This window comes from Lasioglossum baleicum, chromosome 4 (assembly GCF_051020765.1).
Source record: "Lasioglossum baleicum chromosome 4, iyLasBale1, whole genome shotgun sequence".
NCBI classification, from domain to species: domain Eukaryota; kingdom Metazoa; phylum Arthropoda; class Insecta; order Hymenoptera; family Halictidae; genus Lasioglossum; species Lasioglossum baleicum.
In genome coordinates this window covers 11239064-11266476 of record NC_134932.1, presented here as the reverse complement: position 1 = coordinate 11266476, position 27413 = coordinate 11239064, and the positions used below count along the sequence as shown (strand labels likewise).

General features: G+C 47.0%; 2 protein-coding genes across 3 annotated transcripts in view; one reads left to right on the top strand and one right to left on the bottom strand.

Moving 5' to 3' along the window:
* The window catches only part of Ubx (ultrabithorax), a 178104-nt gene extending 158155 nt beyond the window's left edge, over window positions 1-19949 (bottom strand). For both annotated transcript variants that reach the window (XM_076422357.1, XM_076422358.1), the window contains exon 1: window positions 11408-19949. In XM_076422357.1, coding sequence (XP_076278472.1) covers window positions 11408-12083 — 676 coding nt within the window. In that variant the 5' untranslated portion in view covers window positions 12084-19949. The remainder of the gene's footprint in view (window positions 1-11407) is intronic.
* Window positions 4622-5816, top strand: LOC143208194 (uncharacterized). Its single transcript, XM_076422363.1, has 2 exons — window positions 4622-4719; window positions 4808-5816. The coding sequence occupies exons 1-2, from the start codon at window positions 4636-4638 to the stop codon at window positions 5168-5170; spliced, it is 447 nt and encodes a 148-aa protein (XP_076278478.1). The 5' UTR covers window positions 4622-4635; the 3' UTR covers window positions 5171-5816.
* Window positions 19950-27413: the final 7464 nt, after the last annotated feature.

The window sequence follows — 27413 nt, the reverse complement described above, 5'->3', positions numbered from 1 at the left end:
TGCCGACGAGCCCGTGGACACACGTCTCCTGATGAATGTTTAATGGCCGGCTAATTAAACGTTCTCCCTTTGACTTATTCAACAAATGCCCTTCGATATAGAAGACTTTTTCATTCTCCTCCATCAGTTCTCTCTCTCTCCTCTCTCGTTCATCCTCGTTCTTTTCCGTTTTACTCGGAACCGGCCTCCGGATTCCCGGCGTGCTGTACTCAGAGCTACATCTTCATCTCCCGAGCGCTTCTCTCGCCAACGAGGGAGAGAGGCGGAGATAGAAAGAGAGCATTCTCGCAAAAACGTGAGCAGGAACACTTTTCGATTCAATTATTTTGCCTTGTATCCCATCGTTGCTCACGGGCACGGGCGTACGTATCCTTTGTCTGCCGGTGTACTCGTTCCGATCGTCGAGCACCTAAACACGTTCTTCGTGCCTACGAAGCGCGGCCGGCTCTCCGAAGTATGCATTATCTCAGCCCGGAGCAGCGAAGAAAAGGCAGTCCGCCGTATAGAAGCCGCGCACAAAACCGGAGCCTGCAACTCTCCACGAAATCTCCGCCATGATCGCGAGTGTCCACGTGAATGCCAGTTTTCGGCCATTCTTGCGTGCAGCCCCTCTAATTGGCTAAACTCCCGCCAGGCCCCCTCGCACGAGATCACTGCAACGGGTGGGCCTGTACAATTTATTAGGCATTCATTAGACTAAAAAGTGTTTTCGTTTTTCCACTGTTCAAGGCAATTTCAGAAAATTCCTACGACCCCTCTGAGAACTTTGGTTACTTGCTTATCGGTTAATCCAGCACAGCCCGGAACGGTTTCTCCTTTTCCTGGGAGAACGTGGGCGTTCGGGAGCACTAATCGTCTCGTCTCGCAGCGATCGAAGGCAGGGGCCACTCGGAAACAATCTCAGAAACAGCGGGGTAATTGATAAATTGCCGCTAACGACAATGGTACGCGGCGAGAGGATTAATCCTGGCCGCGAGGGCGATAACTCCTCCCGCATGAAATTTGCAAAACACCGAGATAGCGTAGCCGGGCCGGTGTCGGTGTGCAAAGGCGAGCCAGCCAGCGCACCGCGCTCGTACATGCGAACAGCTCGTCCATCAAATTGAGAACCCTGCTAGGCAGGCAGCCGGTAGGCTGCCGGCTGAACGTGCGATCAGCGCGTCGTCTATACTTTGCTAGCTTGCTCGCCTCGCTTCTACTCGCTAGTCGTGTCGGCTAAGCTCCGCGCGCGCGTTACGCGCCGCTCACGTTTCAGAAGCTTCTTTTTCCTCTTTACAGCTCGTAGGCACGAATAAACCATCCTGCCTATTGTTTCGTCGGACGACATCCAACGCGCTCGATAGAGACGAGAGAGACCACCGTCGCTCGACGAAACGCTCGTTGCCTACCACTGAGATACACGTGTCCTCTCCTCGCGCGATCCTACCACGAGATACCCGACGCGCTAATATCACCTCGTTCATCTTGTAATCGTTCCCCGAGCTTCGTCGGCCGCCCTGTCCTGCCGGCAACTCTTCCGTCGGCTATCCTCGAACCGCGAGATTTATCGCCTCGGCTGCTCTCAGAGCATTCGATATTTTACGCCGATCCTGCCCACCTTCGAACCGATCGGTATGCACTGATGTGACAACACCGAGTTTACTTCAAATTTTGTGCAATTTAGTAAACTGCTTCCATTACTATTTGTAAAATGAAATTGTGAAAGATCTGTTCACTCTCGACGGTCTACGTCACAGACCGCTCGCTTAATCATGATCACTGTACCGGCGAGATTTATGCAGCCCGCGGTGGAGATTTAAATAAAAATTCATAGCCTGATCGTCTGTCGTGCATCATAATTATTTCATTCAGTCGAGAGTCGCAAGCAGTTACATACTTGCAGTAATTGAGAGCCTGATGGTCGATGAAAGCTTCATATTTAATCGGCTCGTTTGCTTTATCGCGGGCGAGTTTAAATAATGGCCGACAGCTTGATCGCTTATCGTAAAGATTGTTGCGTTCAATTTTGATACGTTGTCGGAGAACCCGGCCGGCCGATAGTTGCTCTATAAATTTTTAATACTTAATTGGCTCCTGGCGAAAAAGACGCGAATCATTCAATTTGATTTTCCTGAGATCGCGTTCCGCACCTGTCGTTCTATAAAATTTCAAAGTGCGTAATCGGCGCGGTTGCTTTTCCGCGTAATGGAATATAAAATCGAAATGGTCGCTTCCTATTTCTCGCGGCAATTTTAAAGAATGGCAGACGATCCTTCCCGGTGGGCAACCGGCGCTGAAGCATCTCCATGTGTTACGGTAAGTGATCCAAGTAATGTTTAGCAGTAACCAGCCGTAGATCCTATCGAATGCGAGATGCAATTATTTTGCACATGTAAAACGGCCGGTTAACACTGGCTCTCTCGGCCGTTTGCCAATCGCGTGAAATAATATTACGCGTGTTTACGGGCGGCGGGGCCCCGGAGTTGTCGGCAGAAAAAACGTGAGACAGGATGTAAGTGATTCCGCCGATCAGAAATTACGCTTTCATGGCAGCGGATCACCGTCGACCGTGATAAGCACCTTTAAGGATTCTCGCGTTATAATGCGTTCAACGTGGAAAAATCGGCCGACGATACGTCGGTTTCACGGTGAAATTATGCGGCGAGACTTCATGCAAATTGCCCTCCCGGACTCGATATAATTTGATCAATGTTCACAATTAATTTTAATCGCGCCGCGTTCTCTCCTTCTATGACGACAACCCCCGTTTTTTTTTGGTCGCGACAATGGCCAACAGCGTGCCACGATCAATCAAAAATCGATTGACAGACGGCGTAATGTATGCGGGGATCAGTGTCGGCAGCGATAATTATCGACAAACAAGGATTTTACGGCAATTTGCATTTAATGGGCTTCTTGTAAAGGCGAAAAGTTACGACATCGTCTCTGATTCCTATTTCTTCGTGCTAAAGTAAGGCTTTGAATTCAATCGTACGGTGGAAAATAGATTTATTATTTCATCCGAAGTTGGATTAATTTGCCGGCGTGACTGTCACGCGTGATTGCTTCGTTAACTTTTCTAGATTCTAAGTTACATTTACTCAAACCTACTAAGACACACAGTGATTACTCTATTAACTGTTTCAGGGTCTACAAGTTCCAATGAAGTTTGATTTACGCAAATAGAGGTTACGATGACGATTACCTCAAGATGGATAAAGAATTGTGGTATTTTAAAAACGTCCCAAAAAATTTTGAAGAGCGTCCAAATATTAGTGGGGGAGGACATCACTGTACATATTTTATTATCCAAAAAATGTTGCAAAGTCTCAAGTGACACCCGGTAGCAAGCCATGCGCTAAATTCCCATCATCTCTCGAAAACAGGTATAAAATGGGGGCATGAACGATCGCACCCGGACATTGTCGACAATGCGGAGAATCGAGTGTCAAGGGTGTAGTAGATCGGTGATGGAGAGTACGGAAGAGGATTCGGCGAGGATTTGATAGATCGGAGGCGTTCGAGCGTGAGTGGTCTCCAGGATGGAAACGTGAAGGGTCAGGTAATTCCGAGGGCACCGAATGTTTTTCGAGCGGGCAGTACGCAGGAGCGGCGGGCGTGGAGAAGGGAAAAGGGCGTAGTAAGTCATACGGAGAGGCTCGTACGTCATCCTCCATCCGGGCCAACGGAGCAACACATGGAAAGGGTCTGCGGAGCGCCTCCATGCACGATGAACGCACCTACCAAGTTGGGTCGCCTCTTTAGGTCGCCGTTCAGCTTGTGTTCGTTCACCAACATCATCCCACAAAAGCTCGTCGGTTGGCTCGCACACCTCTGCGAACAGCAGAGGCCGAGCCACTTCGTCACGGACGTGCAACACGCACGCCTATGTTCGACGCGACTCCGCCACGATCCAATCTTTTCAATTTTCCGATTGTAAATTACCGGTTTAATCGTTCGACTGTCGCAGATCGCGCTTCTCCTGTTCAGTGCCCGAAAGTGCTAGCCAATCACACGGTAACGTAACAGTATTGTAGTCAGGATACTATAGCAGTCTTTCCGAACGTTCTTCTAAGATGATGAGAATCGAACGACTACACGGAATGTAGTTACCTTCCGCTCCTGGCTCCTGCGATGGGAAGAGACACATTATCGCAGAAGACTTTCAGCAGTTTAACGTTCAAAATTTTTGTTCACATCAGCGTTCGAAAATCTTGTTCAATGTCACGTCCAACAGTCTCTCAATCAATGCAGAGTTCAATTATTCCTCCACATCCGAACTTTGCCCAAGCATGTCTTTACTATGACTGTTCTTCAGGCACTGCAGCTCGCTCAGAGGATCAATTGATTATTTAGAGGGCTAACTGACATAGTGAACTGTCGTCTGGATATTTTCGCCGGATTTTTGCAAAGGTCCCGTGACAGCCAAACGGTTAAATGGTTCGTGAAAACGTCCCCGACGCAGCTTGGACGACCAACCCAGGCAGGAAACGGGGCCTAAGAGGGGGCATCAAGATGGAAAGTGCACTCGGCCATGTTCGTCAGCCATTGAGGTACAAACCGGCGCACACCTTGCAACGCGTTTATTCGTCGCACCGGTTGTGATCGATAAACAGCTTTTTCTCGGTTTTCTTGCAGAGAACAAGAGGGAAACCGATGAACAATGGGCGGGGGAGGCGAAAACGGGGCGAGCACACTGTCGCAATAACTCACGGGGACAATCCCAGCGAACAGTTGCCGGTAATTAGAAGCTCGCGTGAAACGGACCCGTAAAAACAGCCGCCGGCCCATACATGATTTGTACAATGAACTTGTGTTCCTGTTCCAGGGACGAGACGACTCCTACCGCACACGAAGAGGGATCCTTGGTCGATGCACGGCGAGATACAGTGGCCGACAAAAATACAAGACTACTGTTCATCTTTCGCGTTCTTCACTTGCAACACTAAATTGCGTCGAGTTCAAACTATTCTTTATTTCATTAACACTGAACCTGCCGAAGCAGCGGCTGCCTTTAAGAAATTACAACACTGAATTTATTTTTACTGTCCTTGATTTTCATTATAACAAATGTTTGAAGAAGGAAATCAATATTGCCAGAATATTGAAAAATTTTTTTACGCAGTTATACAAGTTCGAAGACTTTGAAAATAGAGTTCAGAGACGTGAAAGTAGAGGACTCACTCTGTAGCACAGGAACAGGCAGAATATTTTACGATTTTCTTGCAGGAAGTGAAGGAAGATCAAAGATTAGACGACGGAGGATTTTTCAGAATTTAGTGATCGTTCGATCCTGAAGGAAGGAACGTGCAAAAACACGAAGGGTAGACAGGTCTCTTATTTTTGCGAACCACTGTACGTGCTCTGTATTACCGACGAACCCTCGGCAAGCCGAGCGACGATAGCGAGCGTCGAGGCACATAACAGGGAGGGGTAAACGAGCCGAGCCACGATTTCGTCGTCGTAAACGTCAACGTTACGGTTACAGCGTTGTTCCTAGCTGGTTTATATTGAACGAGGTTGCTCCCCGAGGTACGTAACACCTACTGGCAACCGTCGTATCGTCGAGTAGCACCATACTCGAGGCTCCCAGACCTCCGGTGCGAGCTGGAAAGAGACGAAGAGAGAACCCGGAGAGAAACGGAGAGAGAAAGACAGAGAAACAGGAGGGAGAGACCACGTGGCTTTTACGCGGGAACCTCGCCGGCTTCGCCACCGAGAGAGTTCAAGGTTTGTTAGCTCTATCCTTTCGTACCCAGCGACGGGGATAGACCAGCCGGCCAATAAAGATCGCCCGTAACGATGCGATATCGACGCGCGTAAATCAAAAAAGGAACACAACACACGCGCCGCGGTCGTTAACATTCCGACACGTACTTCGCATTTTTCTAATGAATTCGGGTAGCTCGACACACGCGGAAAGTGTACGTCACCCACTGACCTTGGATTATATTATCGATTCACCGGTCCGTTTGTTCCACAGTCATTTTTACCCGGTTGTACTCTTTTACCAGCTTGATGTAGATGAAATTATGTGTATCCTCACCGTGGCCGGGCAAATGAATTTTCTGCTCATTTTTTTGCGGAGAAGTTTCGCTCGCAGGAACTCATTCTGTCACGGTACTCGGTTCAACGAACGTGTCGCTGCACTCATTATCCCGGCCACTGTCACGCGACGCTTGTGTGAACTCGTGGCAAGACTCGACCCGGCATCAAAACAGAAGATAACGTGTACTCGGGCATCACACGCCGTTACTCAATTGCCATCCTTTCGGGAAACGAGATTGAAGGCTTTGGACTAATGATATAGCGTGGCCATTGCGAAAGATGCTGAATGGAAGATCTTTGTATCACTCCAATTTTCAAGGGAGAATTTCATTAAGATTGACCTCGATTGTGATCCTTCTCAGAAACAAGAAATTGAACCAATTCAGAATTTGTTACAGACTGAATGTAAACGTTCGTTGCTCCTTTATCGATACCCTAACAGAGACACGCTTGGTTCGCATGTTAAGAACGCCGTGTCAGTCTCCGGAGACTGACGATGCAAAACTGAAATGTAGAAGTCACTAAGAGCGTTTAGACAGTGCCACAAAAATTTCGGTGCACTGGATAGCTACCTGACTGTTTCCGGTCGCAGCGACACCGAGTTTTTTCGTCCGGGACAATGCCGGGATAACGCGGAACAAGAATTAGCATTCTAAGGCAAGCCTCAGGGAAACGAGGCAGTTTCGTCGGGATAAATGAACGACGGGGCGCGCGGAGATAGTATTCGAAGGCTCCGTCTTCACGCCCTCTAATTACCCCATAGACGCGCGGCAGACCCTTCAATGAGGGGCCATAAATTTCCGTGGGCGCGTTTGAAAACAGCCTCCGAAAGTGATACTGGCGGGACAGAGAAAAGGCTTTTGTGCAACGGGGCCGTGTGTCTCGGGAATTGCCGCGGAAACGCGTTCGATAAAAGAAACTTTTAACTAACTGGGACCCCCCCGTTCAATCATCCGTGGAACGATCGTGGCTACGGCTAGTACATGCACCGCTCGTTGATTGCTATCTAAATAAATGTTGTCCATTCGAATAAAATCTCTGGGGGGCGCGGTGTATCTGCGAAGCGATTCATTAAGGCAGAAACGATAGCCGTTCGGTTTACTTCATTACCGTGACATTAACGGGCCGAGACGTTTGCATCTGAAAACGGTGGCGATATCGACGCGTCCGCGACCAATCATAAATCACAGTGAACTTCAACCGGCGCGTTCTCCCTTTGATGTTTATCAACGGCAATGATACAAATGCATTCCGCGTAATCAGGTTCCTTCGACGAACACCGAGACTCCAGAGTACGCGGGCAAGCGGGCGCGGGCGCGTGCTCTCGACCCGTTTAATGTGTCCCGAGATCGTGTTCCTGTAACGCCGATCCGCCAATAAAACCGAGTTAATGATACCGTGTCTATCGGCCGTTGATTTGTGCGCGATTTGGGCGGCGTAATCGCCACCGCGATCACTTATTGCACACTCAGGACAGACGTTTACGCAAATACCGTCGCAGCTTTCGTAAATCATGCCGCGCGTACACTGCGGGCACTGCATCGCGTGCCGTCGCACGTTCGATACCAACATTTATCGCATTCGCAACGACCGCTAGAAGAAAAAAAAACAAAGGCATGCCGATCTACAGGGGCGACGATTACGCTCACAATCGCCGCGAAATTAATGCCGCGAATTCATTAGAACTCTCGCTGTGGGACAGTTGTTAGCAAGTGGCGCCGATTTTTTTAAAGCTTGGACCATTCTTTTCCGAGACCGAACAAGGAGCATGTATGCTGAAATGGGTGTGACGAATGTGCGAGGTTATTGCAGGTGAACAAAGTGCGACATTGCAGTAAATAAATTGATTCGATTCAGTGAAACATACAATGAAACAAATGATTGTCCCGCGAAAATTGATATACGATGATATGTGATTATCAATTTAACCAGAGTTGTTAAAGTCTTCAATGTTTAAGCCCACGTTTACTGTAAACGGAGAACAGGTTAAAAAGTGACACAGTTTCGGAGTAACCATGAATGAAATGTCCCGAAACAGGTCATTATGGCCGCAAATTATTACCCATTGCACTCGACTGTCGGCAATCGTAAATTTAGTCAGCAGAATGTGCCTTTCAGGAGTACACGAAAAGATGAATTATACAAGACCTAAAAGTAGCCGTCCATAAAACCCGTGCCGCTAAAATTTCCCGCTAAATCTGGAGCACCTACTCCCGTGAATGATTAATAAAGTGCCGGCGCGGGAAACGCGGATAGATCAGCAATTCTTGCGGGGGTTGTGACAGAGAGCTTGGCGAATCATCGATCGAGATTATTGCGCGAAAAGGGAGAACGAGCCGCGCGATTCACCGAGGCGCGAGAACGATGAACTTTTTCTGGCGTGGTCGGCGTCGTAAATCGTTGTTTATCATCTGTCCCGAGCTCGTGTTTTTACGCGGGACACGACGCGACGCGACGCGCCAGCGACACTGTCTCGACGGATTGGTTCTCCGCGTGCCGTGACGATAAAGCCGAATTATTTATTATAGCGGGCGAATGCCGGCAGACACGTTGATGGCTCTATATTTACCCGCAGACTTGAATCTACGATGAAATAATCCATAATCCTGTATCAATAAATTTTCCTACGCGCGTGTATCGCGCGCTTGTACTAGCAGAGGCGAGCTGCTACGAGAAAGAGAGAGAGGGAGAAAGAGAAATAGAGAAAGAGCACGTTTCTCGAGAAATGAGTCAACGACTTTCGATCCGCGAAGCGCATAGAACCTGTTCGCCGAGCAGCAATGCCGATCAATAATCTCGGCATTACGCGGCATCTTCGACAAGGCTCATAATCGGCCGGTTATGTCTGGTTTCCGTCGCGCGCGGCGTCCGCGAGAAAACGCGTGAGGGATCACTTTCCCCGGCTCCGGATCCATTGACTGCGAATCCGTTTCAGTTGCTGAATGGAACTCCGAAGAGGTCTCCTCGTTTCCCGAGATGAAGAGAGAGCAGCAAGTTCAAACAAGAGGACCACGCCTACCGAATATTAAAAATTCTCCGGGCGGGCTGAGAGCGGGCGCTGAGAGAGTTCACCGAAGGTTCGTTCAATAAAATCCCGTTTCTTCTCTCGGAATAAGCACGCGCCTACGTCACGAGGGCTCGTAAAATAATCCCTACACCTTTTGTATGCATAAAGAGAGAGGGATCTCGCGTGGTCCAGCCGGAAGAAAAAAAATAGGCGGACCTTATAAACCGGACCGTAGGGCGCGAGGAGGAGGCTAGAGAAAGAGGAGAATCCGAAGGAGACCGAGCGAAGCGGGTCAAGAGGGGACGCGAAAAAAGGATCGCGAGAGAGAGAGAGAGAGAGAGAGAGAGAGAGAGAGAGAGAGAGAGAGAGAGAGAGAGAGAGCTAACTAAGACGAACAGCCTAAGACTCAGCTGAGAGCAGCCGGGGGAGGAGAAGCGATCCCCGAAAGCGAGACAGAGCTCGAGAGAGGGGCCCACGGTGATTATATATCTGCCTACGACCAAGCGAGAACTGCTAGGCCACCTATAGAGCGACAAAGACACCGATAGAAACAGCTGACTACCGGAATTCGGGGTTCCGGAGGGGTGAGTACCACGAGGAAGCCACTTGAACCCCAATTGGACGAGGGCTTCCCCATTATACTCGACGTACCCAACGATTTTACACGCACTTGACTCCATTCTACCTATCCACCAGACGTAACTTTATCGCGCGCTGCAAGACCGATTTTCCACGATCTGACGCTTCCTACCTATGGGAAGCGCTCTCTGCGATCGTGCTATTTACCACCGTCACCAGCGGAAAAACATCGGCTTTGCTCCATTTTGAACAGAGCACCATGTCCCTCGTGTTCAGCTGCGCAACGGCACAGGTACAACCGCATGAATATGTAATTAACGATAAGTCCCCAATTATTGTCCCTACTATGACGCCCGCGGAGGTTTATCCGGTTAACCGGGAGTGACCGGTGTATAATTGTATGTCGGGTGAACATTCTTTTCGTTCTTTGGACTTTGCACATTTGTCAATGTTCTAATTCGAGTGTTACTTGTGTTGGTTGTTAGTTCAAGATAAACATTGTCATTCGGACATACAGAAACTTCGCGGACATCTATTTTTCTTTTCGTTTTCACTATATTGAATTTGATCTACTCATTTTTAGCTACGTAGAAATTACGATGTATTTACATTAAATAGGACAAAATTCTTGTTATGTTAATTCCGCTTGTCTTCTTGTGTATCTTTGTAAACGTTCATAATTAGGAAGACTGTTCAAATCCTTAAAATATGTGACTATGAATAAAACATAAAAGTGTAAAACAAGAACGGATGAATATTAACCTAGAATCTTTTCTCGTACAACTACTTCTGGACAAGCATCAGACTTTCTTCGTTTTTATCCTGACTCAAGAAATCTTTTTACAGTATTTTAGCGTCTACATCGATGGTAATTCCATTGGCAATATTTCGTGTACATTAATTTCACGCGTCTAAAAGAAATTTACGTTTCCACGAATTTTCACATTCCTCGACCGGTTAAGAGGCCAAAGATCGGGCGAACATCTTGAAGAATTTCTTTCAGATTTTTCTGGGTTCGAAAATAGATGTTTTCTTTCTGGCAAGGAGACGGATCACGGGGGCCGGTGTTAATGACAACTCGAGGCGTCACTTTGCGCGTCGCTTTCACGCGGATTAGTTATTGCCAACCCCCGGCGTTCGTGCACGCGGTGCATTGATTCGCGCAGAAGGCGGCAGAATATTTTTAGTCGGCCGAAGACTATAAATCCGTTATCTCGAGTCCGCCTCGTGACGGATACGTCGTATTTCAATCGGCGTACAAATAGACCCCCGTTGAAAAAGTCCTCTACGAGCGGTGATCGGGATAACGCGACAACGACGACCTTACATTTGACGATTGTATACAACCGTGTCTTTCATTTTTCAGAGTGTCGGGACCGAACGGAAGAAATGATTTGTTTCGATTCGTCCGCGCGGAGAGGCGTGTCGAGATCGATCTTCGCGCGTGTTTTCCGCTTCGGGAAAAATTGTTCCCGGCGATCGGGGAAATGCGTGGGCGAAGCTGTACCACCGATCGCGAGGCTTGCGTATGTGTGTTTCACGTTAATCGAGCAGGTGACCGTGAAACAGCGAAACACGATTTCGCGGAGCACAGGCACACAGGGCGAGGAGAGTGTAAGCCCGATGCACCACGCCTTTCCCGACCACGTGGCCTTGCAACCACGGTGTATGCCTCGCTCCCCTAAGCTCTCCTGTCGCTTCTATATTTCATCACGGCTGTTATGATAATCGTCGGTGCAACGGAGAGACCTACGGGCCGAGCGGGATAAAGCGATCTTATGAATGTAAACTCACCTGCTATAGCCATCCAGGGGTAGAAGGTATGGCTGGCGTTGGGTTGCTGATGTAGTTGCGTGGCAACCGGTTGGCTCGCGGACGAGTTCAAACTGCAGGTGTTCCAGGACGTCGTGAGGGACCTCGAGGAACTGTTGTTACCAGGACTCGATGCCGGGTCACCGCCGACCAGGCCACCGTAGCTACCAACCCTCGTGCCCTCCGGAGTACACGCGGAAGGGCGCACCACCGAATTGCTCTGACTATTGGCACCGGAGGTCGCCGACTGCCAGACGTCCTTGGCGGCCGCGGCTGCCATCACGGCCGCGTAGCCATTCTGATGAGCTGCTGCCTGGTCCTGCTGTTTGCAATCCTTGGTCGCCGTGGTCGAGTACGAGGACGTGGTGTGCCCGGTCGCCTCGGGGGTTGTCGAGTACAATTTGCAGGCCGTCGCGACGCTCGCGTCATACGGTGAGTCTTGGGGTGGCCTCGTGTTGGTGCCGCCTCCAGGATGTATACCCAACGAGGACGAGGTGTGATGATGATGCTGCGTGGACGCGTACGGTGACATGCCCAGGCCAAGCGGGAAACTTCGGTAGGCTGCGGCCGTGGCTGGATCGTGGTGTTGACTTGCTGCCCCTGTCTGATGGTGGTGGCTCCCGTAGAAGCCACCAGTCTGTTCGAAATATGAGTTCATTATCCCGGGTATCTTGAATCACTTGCACTGAAACACCGGCACTCGAGAGAACAACCGGAGACGGCTGAACGGGCTGAAGCAACCACCTCCGTAGAGAACTGTCCGTTGCTTCGGGGTTTTTTTTGTTTTTCGGGTTTCGAAACACGCGGCTAGTCGAACGATACTAGTCCGTGCTCGGGACCCCGATGTATCTCGGATTCGAGTAGAGGCCGGTTCACCGGTCGGTTATGATGTGGATGGTCGATCTATCGTTTGCGGTTCCTGGTTCGGCCGGGTTCGCGCCAAAAAGGCGAGACGTGAACGCCCGCGGGCTGTGTACCGATGGCACGCTGTTTGACGCAGACGGCGACAGGTGACAGCGTTGACGAGGGACGAGCAAACGGGCATTAAACCGCCTTTTAAGAGGTCATAAAAGTCATCGAGTAGGTAGGTAGGTCGGTAGGTATAGAGGCGGCGTCGGCGGCTTGCACCCACAGTGTCAATGTCAGTAGGCCGTGGGATTGTAATTCAGAATGGGACTCATGGCAGCGGCGGAGGCTGACTTTTATGGGTTTGTTATGGATACGGCCACCGACGAGAAGCGTGAACCGGCGTCGGTTGTCGGCTCTAGATGGTGGAAAACAGGCGATGATCGTTAAACTGTTACGACGCAATAAACCGGGGTAATAAGACGGGCTATAAAACTGCCTGGTGTGGGTCTCTCTACCGCGTGCGCGCCCGTCGACGGTTCGGTCGGCCGGCACGCGACGATCTCTCCCTCGCGAGCACCTCTCTCTCTCTTTCTCTCAGTATCCTCTTTCGAAATGCGTGCGATGATTTCGGTTCGGTCAAGGCCCGGGGCCCCGGTGCCTGGTTGATATCGGAAAAGACGGTCGATATCTTTTTTCAAATGAGGGGCCAAAAGCAAACCGCTGACTCTGTCCGCACTGCACACTAGCACTAGTCGAAATGTGACTTCGCTGATGACTGTGAGAGGTTCAGTACGAGGCGACGTACGAAGGGGATCGTAACGAACCACGGTATGCCAGTGCGGTGGTCCACGGCACACTACCGCTTTTCTCGCGCCCCGTGTACCGCCACTCTGTACCGTCCTCTGTCTCTTGCCCGCTCGTTCGCCTAGTTTCGTCTCTCTCTATCACCATCGAACTCTCTCGCTTCCACCGTCGAACGTTCCTCTCTTTCTCTCTCTCCCGCCTATCGCAGCCCCCGTTTCTCTCCTCGTCACGCTCTCTCGCTCTTTCTCTCTGTCGCTCCCTCTCTTCGTTCCCTCGACCGCTCCTTCTCGCTCGCGCGCGCACACTCTTCCACGATGTACTACGTTCCAACGAGAAGCGCGCACCGCGCCAGGGCTTTTCCTCCTTGTCTTTCGTGCAACGTCCCCCTCTCCAACACGATAACCGACTTCTCTCGCTTGCTCCGTTGTCGCTCGCCTCCCCCTCCCCCGCACACAACGCCCCCTCCACGTTTGCTCTCTCACCCTCTCGTGCCATCTCGCTCCACCTCTCACCGGCGTGTAGCGCGTCTTCTCTCTTTCCTCCTTGTACTGTTCCCGAACAGTCGCTCTCCTTCTTTCCCTCGCTTAAACTACGGGGCGACCCCTGTCGAGGGCTCGGCCAACTCCCGCGACATGCCGCGAGATTAAATTCATACTGTGCCCGAGCCGTGAAACGCTGTGCTGCCCTGGACGATTCTAGGTTGTGACCAGTCGCTTTCGAACAAGAATGAAAATACTGTGAGGAAAACGCAGAAAGAAAAAGAAAATTCGAACAGGTAGAGAATCGAAGAAACGGGGAAAAAGACGAAACGGAAGGAAAAAGAGTAAGACATAGAGTTACGAGGGCCAAGAGGGAGACGAGAGAGGTACGAGGCCGCGTTGATCGCGCGCGCGGCGGAGGGGAGAAGAAAACAGGGTGCCAAGGGAGGAGGTTATGCTTAAGGACCAATCAGAATTGAATTCGTCACGAGTGCCGCGCCGGCAGAGCACGAAAATTCCTACGCCATGTGAAAGTAGTTCCAAGCTGGAACGACGCCCATGACCGGCTAGGCGCCGCCCCGCGCTGCCCCCACCAGGCGGCAACGCGCGAGCAGCCGCGGATACAGACACGTCGGTCGCCGTGCGGTAGAGCGAAAGCTGCACGCCACACGCGCGTCACGCAACGTTTCCTCTCTCCACTCCTCGTCCACAGTCTCTCTCCCTCTCTCTCTCACTTCGTCTCTGTCTCTCCTTTCGGCTCTCCACATTATACACGGGTCCGCTCGTGGGGATACGTGCACCGCCACCTCTGAGTTTCGCGGCGAACTAACGTTGCAGATCCATTCAGACGTTCAAACGACCAACATCAACGAGGCACCTTGCGATTATTGTTATTGGCGAAAGCGGTCTCGCCAATCGTGCCTCGCGCCCGCGCTTGATCGACAAGCGGCCCCGGGTAAAGGAGGAGAGAACGTACCGTGCCGAGGAGCCGGGGAAGATCTCGCATTTCATCCGATATGATGACTTCGATTCAGGTCGAACCGGTCCGATGTTACGGACCGTGTCCGAAGTCGGCGGATGACGACGCGATTGCGAGCACCGGCGACAGGAATGTTATCATAAACGTCCTTTACGAGATACTTGGGCGTTTTACGAACCAATTAGACCACGGCCGTACAATTAAAACGCCGTAAAAGTGGGCCTCGTGAGAGGCGAGCCGAGTCGGCCGAGCCGAGCCGAGCCGAGCGCCGTGGCGCGCGCCGCACCAGTATCGGGAATGTTTATTGGGATGTAAATGTCGCTGGATTATCGCCCCCGCGGTTCGCACCTCGTAAATTATTCCGTAACGAGCCAAGTAATGCCCATCATAAGCTGCTCTCAGGGGCCGGCACCGGACTATTTGCTCGTTCACTTTCGCCATTATGAATGTTTAGGATATCACCCACCTACTTCGAAGCAAACCTCGAAAAAAGGGGTTTATAAACACACCGGCCCGGCCCGTCTCGCCGAACGGCGCCCGTTTATGACCAATTATTCAGACACCGTACAGACTCGTGCCCGCACTGGAACTCGTCATTTGTCACTTTTTACTGCTCCACCGAGATATCACTCTTTGTTCGAGATCGCCTTTCTCCGCTACTTTGTTGAAATTATGACTGGCAGCAGACGCGTAAATCTTCGCCATCCAATTTTTTCTTGCATAATTTATTGTCACGTGGTTTTGCATGTTCGCTATTGTGAGACGATGTAGCTACAATTTTATAAAAGACATTTTCCTTTCATTGATCATTTCATTTACTAAAATTGCATTTAGTAAAGTCCATTCATCTGCTACAGTGTAGCTATCGTGTACGCACCGATTGTTTTACGCGCGGAGATCAATGGCGGCGGCTCGTCAGGACAATTGTCAAAGGGTCACGTTGATGGAGCTCTTGATGAAGAGACTTGACGCCGTTTTCGCTTTTGTGGGACTCCGACAGGTGGCACAGCCCGTTTGCTTGAAAATCATGACGGCAATAAACTCCGGTTTTATGACCACTTGAACAGAATCGTAAAAGTCAGGGCCTTTAAGCTTATAGCGTGGTAGGACGCGTGTCGAATATGGTGGGGGCGTGAAGAGAGCCACCATAACGCGAAAGAGGGGGGAAAGGGTGTTCGAGGCTGTGTGGGTAGCCAAAATGGGCCTAAATGCCCCTTTTAAAACGCCATTGAAGATAACCAGGCATCCACTAAAAGGGGTTTATTTAATGACCACGGTTGTTCTCACAGAACCGGACACACTGCGGCTACTGACGACGACAGTCACCTGATGGCTTCATGATTATTACAAGTTTTTTCTTCGCCGCTGTTACATTCCCACTCCGGTCACCTGCGTCAAGAACTCTATCCGATGCTCCTTTTGTACTCGACGGTGAAAACAGGAACCAGTTAGATCCTACGCCTCGATGAAACTCGGATCTTCGCCCAATATAATGAACTAATAATGATCTTTTTTTCTAGATTTAGCAGCAACGATAAATTTCACATTCTTTTTATGATCACCTACATTAAGATCCAGGTAGTTCTACCAGGTATAAATGAATAAATTTTTTATGATTCTCTTACGGGCCATTTTGCTAGATATTGTTTCAACATCAGATTTGGCGTTTTCGTAGGTGCCATCTTATCTGAAGTGGATGACAGACAATGCGCTTATGAATTTCGAATAAAAGCAAAGTGGCGATCAGGTATCCGAAGATGGAGGAAGGTATTAGAGGGCGTAGCTATAGCAACGAGAGAAGATGGACACGAAAGCGAAGGGGCCGTTGCACCCGACTCGAGCAAATCTGCACTCTTGCTAAACCAGCATCCATTCTTCATCGCTCCGGTGGCTTCGGCTCTCTTCTGGTCTCCTCCAGCATGGTTCAACGCACTGCTCGGACTCTCATTTTGGTTGGTCTTTCTTCCCTCCTCCAACCCTACGGTGTGGTGCCCCCATCGCTCGCATCCTTCTCTTTTGCTTTCTTATAGCTCTCGCCCCTCCCCGCACTGCTCTCCCCCGGGAGGCCGGGGATGAATATTCGATCATGAACGAGCGTCAGAATTTCAGATAAGCGCGATTCTCGTCGTCGTTATTCGCGCGGATCGAAACTCTGGGGGATCAACCTATGATGTAGAGCCACTCGCGGCGGTAGATGATAATACCGCTCTAGGAGGTCTATTCTTGCAGTACAAATAGTTCGTTCCACAATGATACGAAGACAAACTTTCCTTAAAAATCCTTGGAATACATCTTCAATGTCCCGCACCTTCGGTTCATCAGTGTCGCAAAATTTCTTCCTGGGTTCGTATATAGACGTTTCACATATTTTTAGATTATTCTTGTGACGCAGATGTTAGTTGAAATTTATATCGATTGCGTTACGATCCCATTAAAAAATTCAGGATTTTGTGAAATGGAGCTTGTACGACCTTCGAATGGACATTCCATGCTTTTGTTTTATTTAACCTTGCAATCACTTTGAGTCAACTTGTTGAAAAAAATTGTTGTCACCTCTACAGGACAGTGCATGGTCATTACAATGTTAAATAAATAAAAGGAATACAATTGGATTACAAAAGGAGTACAATTTTCATTTGCAACAAATTTCCATATCCACTGTCCAATATTTTCAAATAAAATCAGAAACACTTTTTTCTCCGTTTAACTGCTTTCTAGACAAGAAATTCACTTGGAGCATTTCCACTTCGGAATTAATGTCCGAAATAAACTATCAATGTTGGTTAACATTGAGAGAATAATAAGAGAATAATAAACAGCAGATTGCAAAATTTCGACGACCAACTTCGTGCAGGTCGGAACCGTTTTCCAGCTGTTAACAAAAACAAATGGACATTTGAACGTTGTTGATTGTTGCAAAAAAACGTTTGGAATCTAGTGCATATTGATCTGCAGACCATCAGGAATGAAGTCGAGATCCTTCGGTCCGCGAAGGACACGGAAGAAGTCCTGTTTGCCATCTGGCGGTTTCCTGCGGAATTACCTGGCCACGAAATCAGAATCGCAGCTCTCTGCAGTTCTTGCAGCCGATATCCTGATCAGGTGAAGGATCCTTTAACCGTTCGCGTAGGGTATAGAAATATTATCTAGTATTTCTGGCGCGAGTAGAAATTCTACGTTCGTATCTCCGGCTGCAGAAACGTTCAGGAAAAATGCAGCATCCGTCGTTGCCAATCCTCCTCGTGCAGCTGCACTCGTAAATTGCGAGTTGGGACGAGAATGTTCGAATAGCTGAACGAATTAATATGCGCGAGCAATTTGGCAGTCTTTGGTTTGCTAATCTTAACGATAATTCTGCACGCCATGTACCTTGCTCGGGAAATACGGAAACACTGGCTGAAAAAACAATGTCCAGGGCTCGAGGCGAAAATGTATAATACAACGCGAAGATCGCACACAGGCAACGGGCAACACCTACGAACAAGTAATTGGCGACCAATTTCTTTAAACACAAGTTGAACACTCGTTAAACTTGATGGCGTCCTACCTTACCGATTGAGAAACCTGTCCGGCGACGCACGAAATATTAAGGAGCGTTCACACGGCTCAGCTTGCCTGCTACCTACGCAGCAGTGGCTCGAAAAATTTTTTCGAAATTGCCTGCTCGCGAAACCGTATATTAACGGCGTCGCTCGAATCGGAAATATTGCTTCGCTCGGCACGAATAAATCGGCGCCGGCTAATTGGAAGAGCCAGCTGCTCGGTTAAATACGATGCTCGCTTTAAATATTAATAACATCCTCGGCGGTGTTAAATCAATGATCGGGGCGCAGGGGTGCCATTGTCGACTTAACAAGTTCTATTATACTTGGACGAGACGCGCGGCGATTTGCATAATTCCAGGAGCAATCGGAATGTCCCGCTATGAAATAGCAATCTGTATTTTTCTCTCTGCGAGCGATCATGTCGACTTACAGTGCGGACAAGTGGCCAAAATTCGGCACATCTCTAAAGATTACTAGTGTACATATGATTCACAGAAAATGAAATTAAACAATATCAAAAATATATAATCAATAAAGTTAACAAGAAATTAATAATTAAAATTAATAATTAATAATAGCAATTTCCTCCTAATATGCAGTTATGACAAAAGAAATTTATCGTACATCGTGATATAAACGAGTATTGAGATATGCCAGGTTTGTCCACACAGTGCAACGACGCCGAAGAAGAAGATTACCTGATCGACTCGGACTTAATAAAACTAGAAGACGAACCGCGGTATAATTGCTTGAAATGAATCGGAAACGACGCATAGAACTGAGTTGTAAGTAACGAGTAGTAAGTAATACGTAATGATAGGATACAGAGCTGTTGTGGGTAATGAAGAAAGTGTGCCCGCGACGACAAAGGGGATAATAATGGCTGGTTAGAAGTAGCCGTGCGGGCGAATGAATGAGTGGCAGCTTACATGTAAACAAACAAGTATCAATGCGTCCAAATTGAAACATAAAACGAAATGAATGAGCCCATAAATACTTAGACCTAATGGTAGGGTGCGGGTAAGCTATTGCTCGAAGATCGTTACTTATGCGAACGTTGTACGAGAACGAGCCCGATACCTTTGGAAATACTGATGCGGTTTCACTTTAAACGGCCGTTTTAATCGAAATCCTAAGGCCGTTAGTTTTATCATTCCCGGGGCCGTAATGCCGGGGGATATTGAATATCGGCAATTCTCCGGTACAACATTGTCACAACTATTGCGTTACGGCAGCTAATCGAATCTGTTTGATACCGAAGCGCGCCGTAGCTTAGGAATTCTCGCTTCTTTTATTTCCGATCGTGTAATGCAATCGATGCTTGACTCCCCGGGATACTGGATATAATCCGTGAAAATATACGGAGATTATAATTACCGTTTTAATCGGCCAAGCATGCTTCTCTATACGTTTATTGATTACCGATCAATGAACTGCTCAATCCTTCGCCACTGAACTTTTGTTGTCACCAGAGCATTTTCTTATACACCCAGCAAATAGCGATCCATTGGTGTTATACTCGCACAATAGGTCCCAATTGGCCCGTGAATGAGAATCAATCCCCAATTGTGCGACGTTACTTTTCGAGATGCTGATCTGTCTGCGGATCGCTTTTACTTCGAAAACAAAGTTCTTCGTAATCCTCGAACAAGTCTTCATTATGCTTGAAGGCCCGGTTATTTATACTTCGGTATCTTACGAGATTCGAAGAGCTGCCGATGATGTTGAAACGCAGAAGTCTTCTGAACTAATGCATTGATTTTTCGAATACGCAAAATGTTTACCGTTGCACTATTACGAACGGAAAAAGTCGCTCTTGTTTATCGAAGCCACGGAGGCTGTAGCTTACAGTTATAAAAATGATTTGTCACTTACCAAAAATGCAACTGGAATCGCCTCGGCACTTGAACCTCTAAAATGACCGCAATTGAGTCTCGCACTTCCGTTTTCAAGCCAAATGTACGTTCAGCTCGATACGCTTTAGTCCCAGTCTCAGGTGATGTCCATTTCCAACTGCCACTTTGTCAACCTGGAACAAAGAAACACACATCGTATCGATAAACTTAATATATCAGAGCAGTGGGACCGTCAACTTTGTATAAATGCGACTATTGAAGGTTCGCGAACCGAGTCCGGCATGAAATGTCGCCGGAATAATGACCGATTCAGCATCGAGTTTACAATCATTTTCTGTTTCGCGGGTACACTGATGGTCTTTGTGGTCCAGGCTATCGTGACATTAAGATTCCGAGGGGGAGGCCTGACAGACGACCAAGCGCAGCCATGCTCTCTACTTTCGTTGCGACGGACTTTGGCTCCTCTGTCGGTCTCGACTAATTTCTCCCGCTTTTTCTGGCCCGTGAAAAAAAAAATACCGATTGGAGGAGCACACGGAAAGTGATAGCAGCTCAACGACGGTATTGATAGTGCCCGATCGGTTTCCGTTTTTCATTGCGACTGGACTTTTTGCCGGTGATCGTCGTTACGATGCTGTTTCGCGGCCCAGTTGACAATTCAACTGGCTGACTAAACTGGCCACCTAACTGGCCAATGACCGCGGTGCTAACCTAATCATCGGCCCAGAAGTTAACTGTTCAAAAATTGCAATTTAGAAATTTGCATACGATCTCCCGAAAATATTAAATTACTTGGTTAGCAGGCACTAAGGCTTGAATCTTTTAGTAGAGAAAGATGCTCTAGGTTTTAAGTAGTTCAATCAAATTTAATTTGAACAGTGAAACGTAAAAATAACGTTCTTTATGCCATCATACCTGTACAAATATTTTTCATCTCGCGTCAATTGCGAGGAAATGTTATCCACACGCTTATAAATATTAAGCTTCTGCAGTAAATTCAGAGAGTACTGTATTCGTCTTCGTGGTAGAAAATGAATAACAAAGTAACTGTTACGAGTTCGCTGCAAAATAAATCATAAAGCATAGAGTTGAGTTAATAAACGCGACCGAAGAGGAACAGCGAGGGGACAGTTATAAAATAACGGGTAGCTCGTTATTTTCTTGCCATTTCCAAACTGTAAATCCAGTAAATGATCAAATATATCTGAGAGATTGTGTTTATTAGACTAACATTGCAATGGGCAATAATTCCGATGGAAATTCCGAGTTATGATGCTATTTATTGATTTTCCTGCTCAAGAATTCTACTGAACTCCACTTATAAGCTTGCTGTTCAAAAATTTTATTAAAATCCTACATATAATATATGTACTAGGATGATCTACCCGTTAGTCAGTTAAATACGTAGCCAAGTGTTAACCTAAGCCAATTCAGCAATAAATCCGCCCAGAATTGAAAATCACCTCGACTGCAGCCTCCAGAGGAATTTAGGCTTGTAACGACGCGAAGTCGAAGACTATGGTCGTGTCCCGGAGCCAAGGGAAAAAGTGAAAAAGGGTTAACGGTGAAGGTATTCGAAAGTTCGAGAAGTCGTTGAAGCATGGCCCGTTGGAAATAGAATCGGTTAGAACCCGATAGCTGGGAACAGAACCGCTTCCACGAGAGAGGGAGAGAGAGAGAGACGTTCCGAAAAGGAAGCGTTAGTGTCGCAACATAATTTAACGCGTCCCGCGCTACACCTATGCTCCATATAACGAGAGGGAAACTTGGACAGGCCGCGAAACTTACAATCAGCGAGTCTATCGGCCGAGATTATGGGAGTTAAGTGTTACGTAACGAAAGACATCGACCGTATGTATTAATACCGCGCGAGCGCGCGCGTCGTTGAACCGTTGAGGATCGTGCCAGCAATAACAATAATGCATTTCTCCCGTGGCTTAGGCCGCGCTATATAGGCGAGCGCACGACACGGATTTGCAATTCAAACGTCTATGAGCATAATACGTATAAATCGGGGAGAGGTAGGTACTTGGGAGCCGGAGTATCTACGGACGGACAGACGGACTGTGAAAAGGCAACAGGGACCATGAGGAAAACCAGGATACATACAGAGCAAGAAAAGACGAGAAAAGACGTGCACACCCGGAGTTGATACAATAAGGGGGAATCACATGGTGAAAAGATTCGTGGGGATATTATTTTATTTCATGAGATATTTTAGTTTGATCCTCTGCACCCTGGAGCACGTCTTTCTAAAGTTTTATTGCTGGGAGATTGTTCATAGAATTTATGGTAGAACTTAAATGCATGTGGGCCACTTGAAACTATATTTTTACTGGGTGAGGGGTCTAGACACACAATACATTTTACTTTACTTTGATCTTTTGGGATCTGAAGTATGTAATCCTTGGGTTTTGTTAATGGCAGATTGTTTGAATAACTCATGATAGCAATGATAGACTTAAGTTTGTAATTAAATGTAATAAAGAGTACAAATTGATTGTTGTACTGGATTTGCAAAGAACAAACACGTAAATTGCATTTGTTGAAAATTATGGGCCATCTAGAATGTCCAATCTGACAGAAAAATCTATTCGCTGTTCGTTTGCTACTTATTACAAGAGTTACGGTTATGTAGTTCCTTACATAATGTTAACAAAACGGTAATAAGAAGAGGAATCTTCATAAAATGCAATTAGACCCTATAAATTCTGCCATTTCCTCTTGTTATGTGCACAACGCTAAGTTGTTTGCTTCCTCTACTTTATATATCATCATTAAGCATTATAAAACCTACAATTACACATGTCATTGTATTGCTCATTGTCTTTTCTGTCGTGTTTTATGATAAAGAAGCTTTAGTAGACTGTTCATTTTGTTTCAATTGATACTATCAGCTGGTACATTCGAATAAACCATGAGAATAATACTTAAATCATTCATACACTTATATTATATAACATAATATATTGTCAATTAGAAATATAATATATTCACTTGTATTTTAAATTGTACAAAACTGCATACTTTTGCATACGCTTTATCTTATCATGCCTGATTCTTCATACAAAGGCAGAGTTGCATTCATTATAATATATTTACATTCATTAAAACCTTTGCACTAATTATAGAAATAAATAATTTATCATTATAAGCTACTTTACTAATGAAATTACTTTCTTTGTTTAATTGATAATAATAACTGTAAAGAATACATACATATTTAACAGGGACTTCCTTTTCACTGGTAACTACATACATTATAATGGATTCTTAAATTCACAGTAAATTGCTGTCTTATAATGCCGTACACTGTAGCCATTATTAGATTGAGTCATTTAATAATTTCTATTTTAGGATATCATTTAGCAATGAAATCAACAACTTCTTTCCGATCAATGATGTATTCATCAGTATTTAGAACATGTCATGTATCAGGTAGTTCAAGACTCATCAGTCTATTTAATATAACCTTGTAATCATTCATATAATTGATTTTCTGTACTTACATATAACAAGTGCACTTCACAGATTTCAATTAAAATATTCTTCGTTTCTCCAACAAAAGGTGATCGAAATGCGTCTTACTATGATTGTGCATATTTGATGCAATGACAAAAAAATATTTGGAAAGGTAGAAAGCACTGCAAGTGCTATAAACAACAAATGGAAGCAATGCCATCTCTACACGAAAAACAAAGTAATACATACATAAAAAGCTACTCACGTTTGAATCGTCTATAGAAAGCACATTCTAAATGTCACAGCAAGTCGCGCAGTTTATGGTCGACACAACCTAACCTCGTCAGTCATCCTTTATAGTCGAGCAGCGGGTAATAATTCAAGCCTGAGGGAAAATGACCGTTCGGAAGACAATAAGGAAATGGCAGCGAGTGCAGTCAGCGGCTTCGAGGCACAAAGGTAAAAGAAAAGGGGGGAAAAAATGAGAAGTGTCTTTATTAGAAGCGACCCGTGCCGAATGCGAGCGAGTGTCTTTCTTTCGGATGATCGTTTCAGGCTCCACCATCGTGATCTCTCTTCATGGTGGTCGACTCGAAACGGGGCGAGGACTGGATTTAAGGACGTTCTAGGAAGGGGACGTGTTTGAAAGAAAAGGGGAGGACTTCGGGGTCTTTGTGGCCGAGATGCCTTCACTGACAACTCCGCCTTTAAAATAACTCCGGATCGGCTTCGTTAACTTGGTTAAGAGGAACGGTCCACGCACAAAAACCGTCCCGTCGCGGTTATCCATCGAGCCGCCATTTTTTGCTACGATCTGGAGAACTATTGCACCACAAAGCGATCTAGAAATGTTCGCCAATATTTCCGGGCAAGTATTAAGCAATTATCCAACAATTTTCTTTAAACATTTTCTTTAAACTGCCAGAAGTTATAGTTGATTGTTTCTTAATGTATCAGTTATTATTTCTTGCCGTTTTTCATGTTACATATTAATAACGGCGTAACCTGAGTTATTTCGAATATTTAGAATATTTATGAGGGTTGAACGAAAGCAGATGAGACTAATTTACAAGATGGCGTCAAGAAATAGCAATCGCTCACCCGTTAATAATCAGTTACTATTTCTTTCGCGGCTCTATACGCTACAAAATTAATAACCGCACGATTTTGTGTCTGAAGCGTTACTTATAATATTTATAACCGAGATAAAAGAAAGCTGACGAGATTAACGCACCAACAGACGCAAGGAGAAAGCGTATTTTAAAACAAGAGTGAATTTATGGGTCAGATATACATCATAAGTAGCGGTGAAAATAATAAGGCCGCTCGCAGTTAATAAACAACGCACATATTTCAATATTTATTGCTGGTGCGAGGCATAAGTAAGAAGGATGCTCCAGTAAATGTAAATTTACTGGCTCGCATGCCGCGACTATCGTAATAAAACGAAACGAAAATGTTCAATAAACTATCAAGTTGAAAGAAAATATTCGCGTTGGTTCTGAACAGATCGCAAAGGAAGCATAATCGGCAACAAAGAAAGAGGGTGCGACCCGTAGAGGTTGTACAGAAAATACCTGCCACCCCTAACTCCGCCCCCAGAAATAGTTCCAGACTTTCTTGTCCGGCATTCCTTTCGTCGCCATCAAGGTCAAGGTTGCCTAGACAAATTTAGTACGTCGAGACTCCGAAAAAACTTGACTCGCGGACTTTTGCCGGCAATCTCTAATAACATATATCGAACCCGCTGGAAGACTGAATCATCTCCCTAGATACACCCGAAAACATGAACCATAACTTTCCCGAAATCGAAGCCTCGTGTGCCGTTCTATCTTTAATTGAATTGTGCTGTAGTTGCGCCACCGATCGACTATTTATTGCACCTCCGAAGAGCCAGTGCCACGTTCAAAACAAGAAACAGGAATAAACTTCTCAAAATATTTACGCGTTTGCTATAGGTATCCTTCACTCATGAATTAACCATGCTATTGTGCAAAGGCATTTATCACGCATGTGTATTAAGATAAGGGAACTGAATAAAATGATAAGAACAACGAAGTCCGACGGATCAGGAATTTTTGAAGAGGACCGAGATTCATCTGGGCTTAGTTATCTGCAATCCAATTCTTTTTGTGTAGTTAGAAGATGAGTATGCTACGACAATTTGATTCCGATGTATAAACGAAATTAGCAGATTCTGAAATCTTTATCAGAAACGTGACTGTATAATGAGTCAACAATAGCGGCATCGGCGGCTAATTAAAAGGAGCAGCGACGCAAAAAAATCTGTGTCGCGACGGAAGATTTAAAGGGGGGAGGGCGGAGGGATGAAAGAGAAAGAGATGACGATAGAGAGGGGGAGGGGGCTGCGCAAGTCAACCAGGCGAGACTGTACGGAGGCCGGAGAAGTGGGTGATGAATAATGGATGGTACGACGTGGCTATCTCGTGCCCAGTATAGCCTGTAGGACTTTGCCGTAATGGTCCGTAAATTGCTGAACCGTAGGGATAATGAAATCGCCGCGGTTGGCTCTGTAAACGCTTCGTTATTACGCGTTTCTGTATCCCTGTGATCGCGCGGCCAGGAGTTATCCGGTGCCCCGATATTTCTTGCGATTAGCAGTGAGCAACCACCACGTTTGCGGCGCCGGGTTCTGGCCTGCGCGCGGTTGCACTTTTTAATCTAGAAGCCTTTCCCGCGCCGTTTTGGCATAATAATAAGGAAGATAACGCTCTGCCCGGTTGAAGCGTACGCGCGCGCGCTCGCGCCGCAATCTGAAACATTTAGGGAATCTCCTTATCCATTTACCCGGGGAGAGACGTGCACAGCTCGAAGGCTCGCGTTTTATCGCGGATCCTATCCCGGTAGGAAGACGGATCATCGACGAACACGAATCGATAGCCCGTCTCAGCTGCGAAAAGCTTTACAAGGTTGCACACCGGGACGGGCCGTATTTCAGCCGATCGTGCACGTCGTTTTTTACCGGTTACGAGCTGCAACTGAAGTCGCCGGGAATTATGGCCGGCCTTATCTCGCGTAATTTATACGATTCGCGAGCCTTCCGCCCTTTAAATTCTCGTCGAACAAAGTGGAAAATGATTTTTTCGAAGTTAAGACACGGCTGGACGAGAGATGCGTCCCGCGTTGCGTGGAGGACGCGGTTAGGCTTGGATCGCGGGGGTAAACCGCGAGATATCGTATAATCATAGCCCCGATGGCCTTAAGTAAGTGCAAGCAGGTAGGTAAGCCGAAGCAAAGGTAAATAGGTGTGCCGCAATGTTTGGACAGAACTACCAGCAGGTGGCACGCCCACCTAATTTCCCTAATCTGCCATGCAAATCGGCGACATTACGAGTCCTCTTTATGCTGGTCACTGGAAATTTCATAACAGGTAAAGCTCCCAGCGGGGAAGGAAACCCGGTATCCCAGGAACGCTTCCCGTCGATCCAATAAAAGGGAAGCCGGTCCCGGGATATCGTGAACGGCTCTCTCGGTCATTGTATGCTCAATACCTAATCATTTCACTTTCCGCTATGAAGAATTTACAAGACGGCGTTTAAACTGGTTAACCAGCGTCATCATCGTCGAGTTATTCAAAATCACCGCGCAGCCTACGAAAGTGAAACGAGAGACAGAGACAGAACCGAACCAGAAGCGATCTGCAAAAGAGCATCGCGACCACGACGACTCTGTGCTCGCGACGCTACGTTCCCGCAATTATTTCACGTACGGTCTACCTGTTTAATGGCTCGCCGTGATGTGCACGTTAACGGCGTTACACGGCGATCACCCTAGGCGCTAACAAGACGTGAGTGACGCCGGAACGTTTTAGATCAGACGGATAACCAGCGACGTGGTAAACGAACTTCCGGTGCGTGTGTGCGAGCAACGCGCTGCACGGTAAAAATACTGGATCTCTGATAACGACGCGAACACCCGGTGCGATCGATAGTTGCCTCGCTGGACTGAATGAACAACATTTGCTAGAATGCTTTACTTGTTCTCCACTAATTC

What these genes read in the sequence shown, in the direction of transcription:
- LOC143208194 (XM_076422363.1), top strand. Translation starts at nt 4,636, where the DNA reads ATGAACAATGGGCGGGGGAGGCGAAAACGGGGCGAGCACACTGTCGCA. An exon ending in ATCCCAGCGAACAGTTGCCG is followed by an intron (nt 4,720 to 4,807) that starts GTAATTAGAAGC and finishes TTCCTGTTCCAG; the next exon opens with GGACGAGACGACTCCTACCG.